At 29.5% G+C, this 18,036-nt stretch overlaps 2 protein-coding genes and 1 long non-coding RNA gene across 5 annotated transcripts in view; 1 reads left to right on the forward strand and 2 right to left on the reverse strand.

Moving 5' to 3' along the window:
- Positions 1–6,394: 6,394 nt before the first annotated feature.
- LOC124419586 lies at positions 6,395–7,371 on the reverse strand. Its single transcript, XR_006940702.1, has 2 exons — positions 7,108–7,371; positions 6,395–7,047 (listed from the first exon to the last, which is right to left on the reverse strand). It is a non-coding gene; the product is annotated as an uncharacterized LOC124419586 (long non-coding RNA).
- A 1,288-nt stretch (positions 7,372–8,659) lies between these two features.
- LOC111684598 (larval serum protein 2) lies at positions 8,660–10,900 on the forward strand. Its single transcript, XM_023446811.2, has one exon. It carries the CDS (start codon positions 8,687–8,689, stop codon positions 10,790–10,792), a length of 2,106 nt encoding a protein of 701 aa, XP_023302579.2. The 5' UTR covers positions 8,660–8,686; the 3' UTR covers positions 10,793–10,900.
- A 1,129-nt stretch (positions 10,901–12,029) lies between these two features.
- LOC111684605 overlaps positions 12,030–18,036 on the reverse strand; it is a 93,141-nt gene continuing 87,134 nt past the window's right edge. For all 3 annotated transcript variants that reach the window (XM_046950697.1, XM_046950695.1, XM_046950696.1), the window contains 2 exons: positions 14,904–15,173; positions 12,030–13,992 (listed from right to left, as the gene is read on the reverse strand). In XM_046950697.1, the coding sequence (XP_046806653.1) occupies positions 13,522–13,992; positions 14,904–15,173 (741 nt within the window). In that variant the 3' untranslated portion in view covers positions 12,030–13,521. The remainder of the gene's footprint in view (positions 13,993–14,903; positions 15,174–18,036) is intronic.

Below are 18,036 nucleotides of genomic sequence, written 5' to 3' on the forward strand. Positions count from 1 at the left end.
GCCTTTTTCTAGATGTCTACAAAATGTAATTTACTTTTATGTATTGTTTTTTACTGTTTCTATGATGATGTTTCAAAAGTTTCAGTTGAAATGCCCTTCATTTCTAAGTTGATAACACTTTCTAATATCAATCTTGTGTACAATTTAACGGGCTAAACATTTCTATTCTTATCAGCATCTTGTTTTTGTTAATTCTTTGAATATACAGTGAAACAATTAAGTTTTTTGCCTAGCTTTTTAAAAGAATTTTGTTTTTTGTTCATAAATAAAATTAAAAAAACAAGTAAAAAGTAAATTTATGTTTTTCAATTAAAAATAAAGATTGTGTAAAATGGAAAAACCATGAAAAAGCATTAAAATACAAATTTTGGTGCATTTGTTCTTGCATTTTATTATTTTTCATATTGGTCCTATACCCATCTTAAAGTATACCAATCGACTCAGAATCATTTTCTGAGTCGATTTAGCTATGTCCGTCCGTACGTCCATGTAAACCTGCTAATGCAATTTTAAAGATACTTGAATGAAATTTTGGACAGTCTTTCCAGGGACGAACCCTATTAAAAATGGTTAAGATCGGTCTATTATTTCACCTAGCTCCATACAACTGTACCCCCGAATAGGGCTTGTTATCAAACTACACGCAATTTTGGAGATAATTCAATGAAATTTGGCACATGATCTGCTATTATACCGTAGACGAAGCATATTGAAAATGATTAACATCAGTCCATACAACTGAACCCCCGAATAGAGCTTGTAAACCTTGTAATCAAACTACAGGTCGCATTTTTTATTAGATAATTCATTGAAATTTGGCACATGATCATTTATGGTACTGTAGACGAAGCTTATTGAAAATAGTTAACATCGGTCCATTATTTCACCTAGGCCCCATAGAACTGAATCCACCAAATAGGGCTTTTAAGTTCATAATAATATGTATATAATCGCATCTCGACAAAAAGCTGCAAAACCAAGTTCTATACTAGTCTTGATAATCCTGATGAACTTCATGATTATAGGGCTTCATTTGACCCTAGCCCCTCTAAACAGCCCCCATCAAAATTTTACTAAATATCCACAGATCTTTTAAACAGTAAATGGCTTTAGTATATCTGAGGAAAGGTACAATTCAACTTAAATGCTTTATTATGAAAACTAAATCACATTTTATTCGTATACAGCTCTAGGGTATTATATGATCGTCCTCGCACGACTATAATTTCTTCCTTGTTTTAAATTATTTTTTCAATTACTTTTCATAATTTATTGTTCAAAGGGCACGTGTTACGGATTATATCTTCCAAAATCTTTACTTACCAAAGGCTTGTATCCAAATTTTTAAAATTTATAAAACTTTACATAGACAAATTACTTAGTTGATTCACTGTACAAAGTACAATACATTTTATTGAAATATGACTATATGATAATTGCTTGTAAATATTTCGTTTATTTACTTCGAGTGTATCGTAGCAAAAACATCATATTTTATAAACCGATTTTGAATTAGGAATTATTACTGTTTCTTAAAAAATTATTCAAATTCTGTTTTCTATATGTGAAAGTAGAGATTAAAGTGAGCAATGTTTTTTTAACAAAATGTGATTAGTAAACCAATAATAATTAAATTTCGTTGACCAAGTTAAAAATATAACGTATTTCTAACATCCAAGACATTTAAATCAAATTTGTATTTTATTTTATGATAATTTTTGTACTTTAGGTGAAATAATACTAGTAAAGTTAAATTAGAGAGTCAAATTATAATACGAAAACAAATAATTAATTACGAATAAATACATATGTACATACATATCTTATGTGGATATGATTTTATTTAAATGTTGCTTAAACATAAAAATGTATGTACGTAATTTTTTGGATGTCATTTGACAGTTTGGTTAGGATATAAATTCCGCCCATGTATTTATTGATAAATTGTGTAGGCGTTAGTCTTGGCAGTGTTTGTGATTACATCCTTCATTTATGTTTTTTGTCATCATTTTAAGGCGCGTTTTTGTTTCTTTTCCAACGAATTTCTTATTGTTTATTTGGCTACAAAAACATTTTAATTCATTCTCTTCTGTTATTGTTGAATTAAATGGAAAATATGTCGCCAAAGTAAATGACGCCATAACATTTTGTGCTAGGGTGGGACTATGGAGATTTGAAACAACAAACTTTCAAAACATCAATTGAAATCAACAACCAAAAAAACAATAACAATTCCAACAGCATTTACAAGTTAAACAAATATGTCTTCTTATTTCCAGATTCATTTCTTTTATTTATACAAAAAGTTCTTAAAAATTCTAACGATAAACTACTAACACTAACAACAGCAACATTACAAAAGCAGTAATATCAATGTTGCAGTTAAAATCTACTCCTGATTTCCTACTCCATATTCATTAGAGTGCTCCAAAAAACGAAATTGCAAATTTTACCCGTCCCTCCTCTAGAATTGATCTTTGGATTATATATTTTTGGACCATTTGGTCCACAATTTTGGGGCATTTGTACCATCTTTTTATGTAATATCATTAAAATGGCGGTTTTTGCCAATATTTGTGTTTTTTTCTCCTTTTTCTCAGAGATAAAACCAAAATTTGTTATTGGGATTTAATTTACCCCTTGGGGAATATATATAATATAATGGGCAACGTAATCATTAATGTTATGAATAGAAAAAACTAAAATCTACTGTATAGGATGACGTTTTGTTAAGGCATGTTTTGGAGTTGTACACCGCTACGACGTGTACAACTTTTAAAATTTTTCTATGCACGTTTACGATTCCTTTACAAAAAGGTGCAAAATTCATTGCTAAATGAATTTTAGTAAAATCTGAAAAAATCGATATTTTTCCTTGTAAATGCGCTTGGAAACTTCAAAGCCTTTGCGACACTTGTTAACGTTATCGTATCAGCCTAATTTTTTGCGTGACATAGTTTTACAACCCAACACGGACAATATTTTTCTTCCTTCATACAAGCTTGAATCACTATAATATACATACATATCTCTACAGTATGTGGTAAAAGTAAAATCAAAGTTTGAAAACAAAGGCCAACAGTGAAAAAACATTTCAAATAATTTGCACAAATGGTATTATAATTTAGTGTGGTGATTCCGAATATGGAAAATAAAAAGGTCGTATCACCCGCAAATTCTTCACATTTTCATCTTTTAATCCTTCGAACAATATTAAGGAGGCTTTTAACTATGTATACCCCGAGTCGATAATAACGACTCTAAATGCTTACAGCCTTCATTAAGATATTACTGACTATTTGTCTCCAGTTAAAACAACGCGAGGACGACATACCAAACAACCTATAAGTCTGCAACATAATTGTATACCAACTGATTTAAAGTTTCTGAACAGTTTTAGAAAGAAGAAGGTCAACTTCAAAGCCGATTCAGAAAAATGTTATCACTTCCTTGTTATTTATTTTGTATTATTATTTCATATTCATATATATATTTTTTATATATAGCCCAGGAAGAAAATTGTTTTCTGCGGAATTTTAGGTAGATAAATGAAAATTGTCAATTCTTAGTAACATCTCGTTTATTATGCTTTGTTCACGTTTTGATGTTATTATAATTTCTATAAAGAATTAAATTTCCTACATTTATGTTGAGGAATGACATTTTCATATCTTAATATTTTTAACTTCAATACAGATAATGTCGCACTTTTCACATAGAAGCTTGAAATTCATAATTAATTTCTGTTACATCCATTATTACAGCATTACTCTCTGGCCCATAGTTTAATGTCCGTCTATCCGAAATAGAATAGTCGACATAATCTTCAATGTCAGAAAAATATTTCCAGTAAATTTTATTGAAATTAGACTACTACTTCAACTACAGCGTGTTTTCTTTTTTGAAAATTTAAATTATTTAAAAAAAAATTATGTGTAATTTTATTTATATATAACCATTTGGGAAATTTTACAGGAGACGATAAAAACATCATAAAACTTTAAAATCGGCATTTTTTCCTACTTTTTTCACATATATGCATAAATATAACTCACATCTATCCCTGTGCTAAAACTCAGTAAAAAATTGTGACTCCAATTTGCCAAAATTAATACTTGAAATTTTCCTAAAATGGAATAAGGGCATATATCCATATATTTTAGTTGAAAGTATATATAAATAAATGTTATTTTTATATACTTCCTAATTATTTTATTATATAAAACTTGGACAGCCTCAACATAACAGTGTAGAGCATTATTTGCTAATGTTTCAAGGACATCCTTCATTATCCTTATAAGTAATTAAAACGAAAACCAAAATAAAAATATATATTTTTTAGTATTTTTATACATACATACTTATATGTATTTTTAATTTATTAAACAGGAACACCAAATTAGATATTTCTCTACTAGATTTACATTAAAAACGCATACTATACCAAAAATTCTAAGGAAATGTATTTAAATTTAAGCGTTTTTAATTAATTAATAATTAAAATAAATAACTAAAAACTAATGTAAAGTAATAAGAAACGAACAAAACTTATACATTTATTTGCATATGTCTTCATAAAATTGTTTTGCATAGTTCGGCAAATATTTCACCATTGTTAAAAGTCTTTTTCTTGTTTTCGCTTAAAAGTATTCAAAGGGTGTAAGGACAGTTAAATTTTTCTATATTAAAATTTTTGGTATATTAATCAATCAATTATAGTAATATGCATATAAAAATAGTATAATAACAATAGCATAGTAAAAATTGTACTTAGAAAAATCTTTAAATCGCACCTTATTGCGTTATTGTCAAAATCAGCGAACCACATTATTATCTTAGTTCATTATCAAATTGGATAGAACCTCTTTAACTAAAATAATCCGAAAATAACAAGATATAATAATTTTTTAAAATATAACTATAGTTATGAATATACGCCCTTCTTCTTGTCCACACTTTCATACTTAAATAATTCATTCAATAATAATCTTTTTTGCAATATAATTAAAAAATTAATAAATTTGAAATGTTTTCCAACCATTCTGCAAATTTGGTGCAATTAGAATTAAAATTTATACGATTTTTTACAGAAAAATACATTAAATTGCTAATATTTTTTAACCAAAAAAATAAATAGTATTTAAAAATCGTGCTTTTAAAACTATCTATTTTAGCGAAAAATTTATATTTTTCAATTTATTTTTTTATGAATAGCTGTAAAAAGGTTAGTTTAATATAATTATGCGAAAAAATGCGATTTTGAAAAGGTGGTCTTTACGCCCTTATTCGCATCCATGCTTCAATTATGTATTTTGTATTGGAGGAATTATTGTGAAGTAGAAATTTGTAACCGCTTATGGCCTATAGGCTAGGTTATTGAATATTGTTAAATAAAATAAATAAATAAAATAAATTGTTACAAAATAATTGAAGATAATGTCTGTTTTTATTAAAATTTAGTGGGAATATTAATCAAAATATTTCGATAGTGACCAAAATATTTTATTTTTAAATTATGATCATAAATATAACCTGTGATACCATATGTATGTATGTATGTATGTATGTATGTATGTATGTATGTATGTATGTATGTATGTATGTATGTATGTATGTATGTATGTATGTATGTATGTATGTATGTATGTATGTATGTATGTATGTATGTATGTATGTATGTAAGTATGTATGTATGTATGTATGTATGTATGTATGTATGTATGGATGTATATATGTATATATATGTTTGCACATCTTTTTTATTCACTTAAAAACACAAGTACAGCAATTAAACTCAATACAATATGTTTTTCCCAAATCTCTCTACTAAATTTTGGAGGATAGGTCTATAATTGCCCTTTCTTCCGTACAATTTTAACGCTCATTACTGGCTTAAGTCTATAGGTACAGCGATAAAATTCGACACAAACGATTTTAACAGTAACCAAAATGCCTCTAAAAAAATTATGAGGATTGGTCCATAAAGAAGATAATTTTAATGCTCATTACCGCCTTAAAAATACGAGTACATCGATAAAATCTCGTAAACAAATTTTGTGGGGATCGTTTAATAATTGCTCCTTCAGAAAGAGATTTTTCCGCTTATAACTGGCTTAAAAATATGAGTGCAGCAATGAAATTCATCAAAAATAAGTTAAATACGAAGGGAAAACTGTATTCTTTATCTTAAGGTTAAATTGACAGTTTTCATACAAAAAATTTTTAAGCCAGCACAATAACTTTCGGTTAAACGATAACCGGACGTGGAGTTAACGGGGCTAAAACAAATGGGTTATTTATTTTGGATATTGTAGTTTACTGCTTTTAAGTGACTTCCGACAGGTATTTATGTTTTTAGATAAGCTTTAAATTCAAGAAAAAACAATTTGGATAATTGCTGCTATCCTAGGCTCAAGTATAAAATCAGTTTATTGTCAATAAATCGTTAAAAAATAAAGAAATAAAGATTACATTCGAAAAATTATCTGCGACTAGTTTTACTGTTCGCAAAAATATGCTAATGACTTGAAAATAACCCCTTTATATGTTTTTGCAAATTTGTTTAATTAATAATCTATTATTCAAATCAAGATTAAAAACAGTTATTTTGAAACATAAATGTTTATTTTGAAAATGGTGTAAATGTCTACATACATACGTATGTATGTGTGTTCACTACATGCAAATAAGAATGAAATATTGTTTATTAATATCTCGAATACCCTTTCGTTTGTGTTGGTGGTAAATGGAGTATGAGCAAATTAAAGGAGTCTTGATAATGTATGTCGTTAATAAGTGAACATAACCGTTATAATGTTCTAACAACATATGTGAATGCAATTACACATATCCTCACCCGAAATTATTGTAATTTTATAGTACACGTTCGTTGGATGATGATTTCATAAATTTTGATTTTTAATTAAATTGTCCAATTTACTTTCAATTTTAGAAAGTAACATTTTCGTTCATATAACTAACAATAATCGCCACATTTGGTCCATAAGAAAATAACTTCCAAAAAAGCATAAAATATTTAAAAATGCGCTAAAAATTTAAAATATAATAAAAAAATATATGAAAATTTGGGGGAGGTGCTTCGCTCACTTATTAAATAACTATTCAAAGACGTAAATCTCGGAAACTGGAACAATTTGAATCCTCAAATTTTGCACGGAAAACATTGATGGCTACAGTGAAAGAAAAAATTTATTATCAGTTTATCTTCAAAAGTTTTAGAGTTAAAATCTTCGTGGCAAAGAATGTGCTCCAGAGTTTCACTGTTCCCTCCACATGCTCTACATACGTCTGGATCCACCAATTTTGCATAAACGTGCTCGTAATCCTATGTGTCCACTCAGAACACGTACTATCATAATAACTTCAGACTTGCTCATTTTGAGGAGATTTTTCGTCTTGCTCTCATCAGGATCACCCCATAGGATTTTCGTGGTTCTACCACGAAATAAGACCCCAAGAGGTCTTATGGGATCCTCTCACCCATATTTTTAGTTCAGCTTTTGTTGCGTCGAATGGTTTTGCGTTTGTCAGTTTAACTGCCTTGAGCTCCCTTCCCTTTAAAGCTATTACATTTGCTCTTTCGTTACCGACTACTCCCTAGTGGGATGGTATCCATATGATGTGAACCTTGCCTCTGGGAGAGTATTCAGTTAAAGCTTTCTTACAATCCAAAGTACTGAAATATTTTTTTCGCTAAAAGTTTGTAATTTCTGAAATATATTTATACATTTTTAAATTGGAAAGGGCTTTATATGTTGATATGATGTCTGTCCCTCAATGTTAACATCTTTGATATAATTTGATGAAGTTTTCCCTGGAAATGCATGGTATCTCATATCTACGATACAAATATTGCGACGAAACTGATTAATCATAGTCTCAGGGTTTCAACTATTTTAAAATTTGGTCTGATAATATTGAAGAGAAACAGCTACTAAAGTTATAGAGTACTTTAGTAGCTGTTTTCTACAACTTTTATTTGATGCATTTTCTGTAGTAAGCAGTAAGTTACAGACAGTATTTGTCATTGAAATAAGTTCTTAAGTTCAAGTTAATACCAAATCTTTGCTGGGTTGTTCGTTATTGTTATTATTTAAAGATTGGATTTTATTATTTACTTATGTTGCTTGAATCAATGAACTTATGGTTTAATTTTTTCGATAATTTATTTTAATTGAGTTTGAGATGATGATAATTTTCTTATTATGCTATTTTTGAAAAATGCAACGATTTTAATTTTGGTTTTGTTGTGGTTGTTGTCTGCTGCAAAATTTTTATGATGTCTGTTGTTGTTGCGTTTAATGGTCTTCTTGAGATGCATTCATTCATGCAAATCTTAAACTTAGTTTCAATTTGGAAAAGTACTGATGTACTCTTGTGAAGTAGAGTAAATAAATCTTTTATGTCCCAATGCTTGTATGGGTTTGTTTGGATGTTAAAACGTTATACGTACATATATGAGGGCATGCATGAAATATTCACGTATTGATAAGATGGTCGAACGGTAAGCGAATCTCAAGGTGATAATTCGAATGCATTCATAGGCGACGTTGAGAAACATCTGTTTGCTTACAATAAATAAGGGTCATGTATGTCTGATAAACTTCTAATAAAAGTGCAGTATAAATATGAGATGCTTTGTCGGTATAGAGTATGATTTCGCAAGATGAAGTCGTTCACAGCAGTTGCGGTAATTGCTTTGGCAATTTTTGCCTTGGCCTCCTCCAAACATATTGAGTCCAAAGTGGCGGATAAGGACTTTTTGGTTAAGCAGAAATTTTTGCTTGACGTTTTGCAGCATGTTTATCAAGATGACGTTTTTGTAAAAAAGTACGATGCAAGCTATGTCAATTATAAGCCCTGGGAACATGTAGAGGACTACAATGAGATAGATTTGATCAAGGATTTCTTTGATTTATGGCAGCACAAACCCTTCTATGATGATGAGATTTTCTCTCCTATCTACGAACGCCACGTTGAATACGCTCACTACCTCGCTCGCTTGTTCTATTTTGCTAAGGATTGGAATTCCTTTACCCATGCCGTCTATTGGGCACGCATGCATGTCAACAAACAATTATTTATCTATTCCTTGACAGTAGCTAGTATTCACCGAGAGGATTTGAGAGGAATCGTTTTGCCAGCTATCTACGAAATTCTACCATGGCACTTCTTCGATGTTGACACTATAGAGTTGGCTGAGAAATATAGAATGCACGGATTCCACAATGTTAAGAAATTGGACAATCTTTATAATGTGGTAATAAAGTCTAACTATAGTAATATTTATGGTGATGTAAACTATGACCACAGCTTGGCCTACTTTTTGGAAGATATTGGTTTCAATGCATTCTATTACTATTATAACATCGACTATCCCCATTGGGCCAATGGCCCGGTCGGCCATGAGTTGCATAAGGATCGCCGTGGTGAATTTTATCTATTCTTGCACTGGCAATTATTGGCTCGTTACTATTTAGAACGTTTGTCAGTTGATTTGGGTGAAATTCCACACTTTAACATTTACCAGCCTTACGAAAATGGTTACTTCAGTAATTTACACTACTACAAGGGTGTTAGTTTTCCCGACCGTGATAATCACTACAACTTCTACTATGAAGACAACTACCAATACGCCAAGGATATTGAATACTTTGGTGCTCGTTTGGCTCATTATGTCGATACCACCAATGATGACTACTTGGTAGCTGTCGACAAATTGGGCAACATGATCCAAGGCAATCCCGATTCCGTTAACTTTAAAAAGTACGGCAGTTTAGACCATCTATACCGTGAATTGGCTAATGAAGGTCGTCCCTATGGCAAATATGGCGAAACTCTACCAGCCGTACTCATGCATTACGAAACATCTTTACGCGATCCCTTGTTCTATTCCATCTACAAAGACATCGTTTCATACTATTGGCGTTTAACATCAATTTACCCTGAATACAAATCTAAAGATTTGGAATTCCCAGGAGTTAAAATCGATCACATACACATGCCAGATGGACTCACTACATACTTCGAATACTTTGATGCCGACATCAGCAACTCTGTGAACGTTGAAGTTCCCAACTCAGAAAGCTCAGCCGATGCTCTTTTCAAGTTCGGTCGCAACTCACAATTACATGGACAAAGCTTTATTATAAAAGCTCGTCAATTACGTTTAAACCACAAACCATTCGAATATACTTTGGACATTACATCAGATAAGAGCCAAAAGGCCATTGTAAAGGTCTTCATTGGTCCGAAATATGATGAAAATGGTCATCTGATACATTTGGAAGACAACTACATGAACTTCTTCGAATTGGATCACTACGTTGTGGACTTGGTTGACGGTGCCAATCACTTGAAACGTAGCTCTGATGACTTCAATTGGTATGTCAGTGACCGCACTACCTACTTGGAGCTCTACCAAAAGGTCATGGATGCTACCAATAGCGACTACAAATTTCCACTTAATCAGGATGAAGCTCATTGCGGTATACCCCAACGCATTATGTTGCCTAAGGGAAAGAAGGGTGGCATGTCATTCCAATTATTCTTTATTATTTATCCATACCATGCTCCTGAAGTTCCACAATACTCAACGTATGACCCAGTTATTTCTTGCGGCATTGGCTCTGGTAGTCGTTTTATTGACGCTCTACCCTTTGGATTCCCTTTTAATCGTCCCATCCACCACGACTATTACTTCAATGTTGACAACATCAAATTCTATGATATTAAAATCTATCACAAAGACGATCACACCAACGTGGTTTAAAAATTTATCCTGAAGGCAATTTATTGTAATTTAATAAAATAAAACATTTGTTACATAAATAAAATTTAAATAAAATAAAAATTTACATTTTTTGAAATTGTTAACAAATTTACATAGATAATTTGGGGAAAGATGGCCGTTCTAGTAATAAGAGATTAGAGAAACTATAAGAACCAGTATCATAGAACAATGGACACAAAAATTTTTGAAAAAAATGTGTGTAAAATGAACTAATTACTAAAGTTCTTACATTTGGCGAACTACAACAGAAGGAAGTCCTCAACTTTTGAACAAGAGACTTTAGTTTCAATATGAACATTTGGTTAAATAACAAGATGACTAGCAATAGTGGGCGTGGTGCTCCCGTTATGACAAATAAATAGATTCGGATGGGCAAATAAAACACATTTTAAACTACTTTTACATAATCATACCTTTATTTAGTTTGTTTTTTTAATATATTTTTTTGAACATATATTTTTTACTTGTTTGTTTTGCACACAATCATCGTGAAAAAGGAGTCCTGATTTTATTTTCTAACCACTCTAAGCAGCAAACATTTATTAAATCAAGATCCTTAACTTAAAGTAAATTATTTTATTTCTTATGTTTTGGGGAAAATATAATTTCTGTTTTGTCTCTCGGTTGTTCACGGTTACTTTTTCAGTAATTAATATAATTGATTTTAGATTTTGGTTTCTTTTAAAATTACTTTTCCTACTTATACAAATAACATTTCTAGAATAGTTTGATTTTGTTTGATTTCTTCTTGGGGGTTAAGGATTTCATTTGGGCTAATTTTTTTGGAGCAGGAGAGGGGTGGTTGTGTGTTTATTTGTGAATTATTATTATATATTATATAGTTTTATTTTGTTTATAAGTACCTGTAGTGTTTTTTCATCTTTTTACTTTTATTTATTTATTTTTATTTATTTATTTTTTTTTGATTTAATTTACATGTAATTTTTAATTGTTTGTATTTTACCTTTTTTATTAATTTAGTAAATGTTTTTTTATTTGTTTGACATAATTTGATCTTGATCTCAGTTTTAAATTTATTTAATTTTGTTTTTTTATTATTATTGTTGGTAAAATTACGTATAATCAAATGTCTTTTATTAATTTTGCAGACAATTTTATTTTTTAAGGATAAACAAACAATTTTAAAAAAATATAATAAATGCATTCATTGTCTTTTTATATTTTTATTATTTTGTTAATTTTTTTATTAGTTTATTGTTTTTAAATTGCAACATTTTAAAAATTCGATTTTTACAAAATAAAAATATTCGTTTAGCTTAAAAAAATTTCCTTATTTTTTATTTTTTTTTTTACAAATTTTCTTTTTAAAGAAATTGTTAATTTTCGTTCTTATGTAAAAACTTGTAGAATTTGGTATTTGAATCGTTACTTGTATGAATGTATGTGTATTTGATTGAATTATATAATCAGTGTGTCGATTATTTAATGTATGTTTGTGTGAGTAGGTCTTTTTTACAATTTAGTTATTTGTTTTATATGTATATACATAGAAAGCTTGTACATATGTACATTCATATGTATTCTAACTTAGTTTTTATTATCTTTTTAATTATATAAATATGTATTTTTAATTTATTTTGCCTTGGAATTTTAATATTTATTATTTTATTAAAGTTGTAATTTAATTAGTTCTACTTGTTAGTTTTTCACTCTTCAATTGTTGTTTTTTTTTACAATTTGACACAATTTTCTAATGGAAATTGAATTTTATTTTTGTTAAATTGTTTTATGGCAGACGGTTATTGTTTTTTATAATTTAAAATAATTCAGCACTCTACTTTATGCAAGAATCTTAAACAAGGCTGGATAACAGTAAATATATATACATATATTTTTTAAGTTGGAAACACCAATTCACAAAGTTTCCACATTAAAAGGATGTGGACATTTTTTATGAGGTGGTTATAAAATAAATTTATCTGTATACTGTTAATACGGTAATTTTTTTATAAGTTTATAATTTTAGTTTTCCTTTTTTATATGAAAATGTATAAAGAACAAATTTATTTTAGGAAATTTCATTCAAAATGTTTTTCGAAATTCCAAAAATAATTAATTTTGAACTATTGTAATTTTTCGAATAAAATTGTATATTTTTGAAATTTTCAGACAACAGAGTCAAACAACGATTTCGATTGGTTCAATCTGCTTTTATGTATTTAGAAGGTCGACTTGTATACACTCATATGTATATTATACATACATATACATATTTTAATCACTTGTTGAATTAACATAAATACTTTGTTTTTGATCATTTTATTTTTTGTTTTGTTCTTTACAAATTATGTATAAAAATTAATTAAACAATTTTATATATTAATACGTAAAATATTAATAATATTATTTTTAATATTAATTAATTTTTTGTTTTGTTTATCAAACAACATAAATAAAAATTATCTCACTAATTTCCAATCTCCCTCTTATTATTGAATGTTTATTATTTATTTAAGTTTTTCTCACAATTTATTCTATTTATTTGCATATTGTTTCAATATTTTATTTGTGTGTGTGTATTTCTGTGTATATATGAGTTTTTGTATTATACCTATTTCTATGGTTTTCATTTGTTATAAATTTAATTTAATTTATTTTTTCATTTATTTATTGAATACAACAAAACAGAGTATGGTTGTTGTTGCTTTTATATTATTAAACATTTATAAACAATCAAGACCATTTGGTCACAGTTGACGCCGATGCCGTTGTTGGTGCGCAGCAATCAATGATACACTATGACTCCAACTACTGCTGCAGAGGAAACATATAAACACAAATGCTACGGGCAAAAGTATATTTGCTGTTGCTGTCAACTGTGTTGTTAGTGTTATTGTTTTTGCTATTCTAGTAGCTCCTCCCGTTAAGGCGGAATTGTCTGGATCACCATTTAAATGTTTTGAACCCTCGAGCCCTAAGAGATTAGGTGAAATTGTTGTGGGTGGCCCTATACTTAGCATTAAACGCTGCTGTACATTTTTGTGAAAAACATGTAATATCGACACTTCGCACAGTAGAAGAATACTAGTTTGATATTTGGGAACGGCTTGGAAAAAGCCCTGCAGCACCTGGCTGTGTGGGTAAATTTCAAGGGAGGAATATGTTGCTGATCCCTCATATGTATCCTGCGTTATTCGTTGGAATGGTGTTTTATAAACCTAAAATTATTAAAATAGAAACATTTAGTCGAAACAATGTAGAAATAAATTAGAAAAATTCTTGATTAACGAAATTTTTATAAAATTCATAAGATTGAAATATTGTTTAAAATAATTCTAACCAAATTTACCAAAGTAACGATGACTATTAGATAACAAAATGAAAATTGCCTCATATATTATTAGGCTTACCATCTATAATAAGCCATCAACTTGCTCTAATATAAGCAACCTGTTTTAAATTGAATTAAATATTAATAACCCTTTAATTTTTTAACTTCTTAATATTAAAAAATGAAAAAAATAATTTTAAATTGACGTTTAATTTTCATAAAATATGGAGGGAATATTATCGTGAATATCTGAATTGTGACTTGCATTTTTGCAAATTAACAACTGCGACACTATCTGAAATTTTGAATAGAAAGACATTTCACCATATAGTGATTCTGAGATAAAACATAAAGAAAGTTATAAATTACGTACAAATATGTCAAATTTTTATCTTTTAGGTATTAAAAAATATCCGTGCGATATTAATATAACTCAAAATAAGCGAAATATTAAAAAAAATTATTTTTGTAACTGTTAAAATTGATTGAGATCATAAAGATACATCACATTTTTATTTTGGAAGATTTAAGAAGTCACGAATAATTTTCGATTAAACCTTATTTAAAATATAATATTTTTGGTAATGTTCCAGCTTTCAAATAGTAACTGGAACATCATATAAAAACAATTTACATTTTTAACAACAATTTATACATATTATGTATTTTTTAAGGAGCAACGAAAAATTGCTTTAATGTTTGACTATTTAAATTCCTAAGTTAACTGTAAATTAATTTGAATTTCTTAACTAATTAAGATATTAATGTATTATAATTTTAAATAATAATCAAACTCACCTTTCTTCCATTAATATACCAAGTAATGTTTGCTGACGGATATGAAGGGCCAATCGTACAAACGGCCTTAAAGTTGTCATTTGCCGTTATGACTTTCTTATCTACTTGCATGGTGGGATCATCTTTTGGCAATTCAATAACCTGCATATGAGCAGATCGTATATCGGTGTGAAAAAGCGGAGCATCTTCTGATACTTCGCACTGATAATTTCCGGTCAATTCACGTGTAACTCCTTTGAGAGTAACAGAGGTGGCATCAGAATTTGTCAACTATAAGACAAAGTAATTTTGGGATTAAAATATTTGAAAATATACATGTAAGTATATATGTATAATCATAATAATAAATTAGATAAAAATGTTTTCTTCTAAAAAAAAAAACAACATTAGTCTTAAAATGGGATTAAAATTAAACATTATTCATACGAAAATGTTAATTATTTTTATTAATGCGAACATTTATAAATCAATAAAAAATAACGAAAACTCATAGGGCGAATCTTTAGGTTAAGAATTAGGGGTTAAATTAAAATTATTCCTCGAAAGTTGTTTTTGAGTACTCAATTAGTTAATTTTATTATACCCACCATCATATTGATTTTGTCATTCCGTGTGTAACACATCGAAATATTGCTTTAAGACCCCATAAAATATATATATTCTGGGACCTCGTAAGATTCTAAGACGATCTAGCCATGTCCGTCTGTCCGTTTGTCTGTTGTTGGCACGATAGCGTCCACAAAATAAGAGATATTGAGATGAAATTTTCCCAAAATATATTGATCAGAAATGTTTGGTGTTGAAAATGGGCAAAATCGGTCAACGATTTCACATAGCCCCCATACAACTGTACCCCCCGGAATATTGTATAAATTGCTTCAAATATTCACCAATTCGTTGTTTATGAAGCAAATACCACAAAATTTCGCATAGGTCAGTTTTTTGACGTCTGAAAAATATTTCTGCATTATGGCGGACATAGGACCATATTTGGCTCTACCCCCATATAAGGTCCCCTTTAGAAAATGACTAAATAGCTGATTACTGGCTTAAAAATGGGAATATAGCGATGAAATTCGACACACATAAGTTTCATGCAAGTCAATATCTCTCAATCAAATTTTATGTATATCGGTTTATAATTGACCCTACCCCCCATATAACGTCCCCTTCAAAAAATGACTTTAACGCTCATTACTCGATTAAAAATACAAGTATAGCGATGAAATTTGACATAACTAAGTTTTTTACTAGCCAAAACCTCTATGAAATTTTATGTGGATCGGTCCATAATTGACCCTACCCCCCATATAAGGTCCCCTTCAGAAAATGACTTTAACGCTCATTACTGGCTTAAAAACGGGAATATAGCGATGAAATTCGACACACATAAGTTTTATGTAAGCCAATATCTCAAAACCAAATTTTATGTATATCGGTCCATAATTGACCCTACCCCCCATATAACGTCCCCTTCAGAAAATGACGTTAACGCTCATTACTCGCTTAAAAATACAAGTATAGCGATGAAATTTGACATAAGTAAGTTTCTTACTAGCCAAAACCTATCTATGAAATTTTATGTAGATCGGTCCATAATTGACCCTACCCCTCATATAAAGACCCTCCATAAATTACTTGCTTAAAAATACAACTAAAGTGATGAAATTTAACAGAAGTAAGTTTATACTAGCCAAAATCTCTTTACCAAATTTCCTAAAAGTAAGTTTTATACTAGGCAATATCTCTCTACTAAATTTTATGTGGATCGGTCCATAGTTGACCCTACCTCCCATAAGAAGTCCCCCCATCAATTTTTTAATGCTCATTACTGGCTTAAAAATCGGATTATAGCAATGAAATTATACAGAAGTAAGATTTATACAAGTCAAAATTTACCAAATTTTATGTGGATCGGTTCACAATTGACCCTTCCCCCCATATAAGGCCCCCTTCAGAAAACGACTTTAATGTTAATTATGGGCGAATATAGCGAAGAAATTTGACATAAGTATGTATCTTAGGAACCAAAACCTTTTCAGCAAATTTTATGTGGATCGGTCTATAATTGACCATACTCCCCCATATAAGGTCCCCTCCATAAAACTACTTTAACGCTCATTACTGCCTTAAAAATACGAGTATAGCGATGAAATTTCACAGAAGTAAGATTTTCACAAGCCAAAATCTCTTTACCAAATTTTATGTGGAACAGGCCTTAATTGACCCTAACCCTAACATAAGGTCCCACTCAGAAAATACTTTAAGACCCATTACTGGCTTAAAAATACGAGTATAGTAATAAAATTCGACTCAATTAAGTTTCTTGCCAGTCAAAAACTCTTAACCTAATTTTATGTGGATCGAGCTACCTACATTAAAAACACGAGTAAAGCAATAAAAAACAAGTAAAGCGATGAAATTCGATATAAACCTGACCTGTAGGAACTAAGATCGTTCTACAAAATTTTACGGAGAACGGTCTATAATTGGCGCTACCCCCATATAAGGCCCCTTCAGGAAATGACTTTAAAGCTCAGTACTGGCTTAGAAATACTATTAGATTTATGAAATTCAACATAAACTAGTTTCATGTAAGCTAATATCTCTATCTCTTTTATAGGAACCGAAATCACTCTATCAATTTTTATGAGGATCAGTCCCCCATATAAATTCCGCCCCAGAAATGACGCGAAAAATACGAATACCGCAATGCAACTCGACATAAAACAATTTTGATTTAAAATCTCACGACCATACTTTAATGCTCCTTAATGGCTTCAAAATACAAGTAGATCGATGAAATTTTAAACAAATAAGGAACTGAAATCTTCCTACAGACTTTAATGAGAATTGGTCCATATATGTATGTATAAATACCCCTACTCGCTATAAAAATTAGCACTGTCAATAGTAAAACCCCCATTAATGGACCTCTTTCAAATGTTACCCTCATTAATATCGATATATAATAATAAAATATTCAAAATATCAAAGTTCATTTATATAACAGTGATTTGATGGTGGGTATAAAAGATTCGGCATAGCCGAATATAACACTCTTACTTATTTGCTAGTTTAAGCGCCCAATGGAGGTGGTTTAAACTTGAGCAAGAAATACAAATGTGTAAAC

This window comes from Lucilia cuprina, chromosome 4 (genome assembly GCF_022045245.1).
Source record: "Lucilia cuprina isolate Lc7/37 chromosome 4, ASM2204524v1, whole genome shotgun sequence".
Lineage (NCBI taxonomy): Eukaryota > Metazoa > Arthropoda > Insecta > Diptera > Calliphoridae > Lucilia > Lucilia cuprina.

Coding starts and splice junctions, on each gene's coding strand:
- LOC111684598 (XM_023446811.2), top strand. CDS start 8,687: ATGAAGTCGTTCACAGCAGTTGCGGTAATTGCTTTGGCAATTTTTGCC.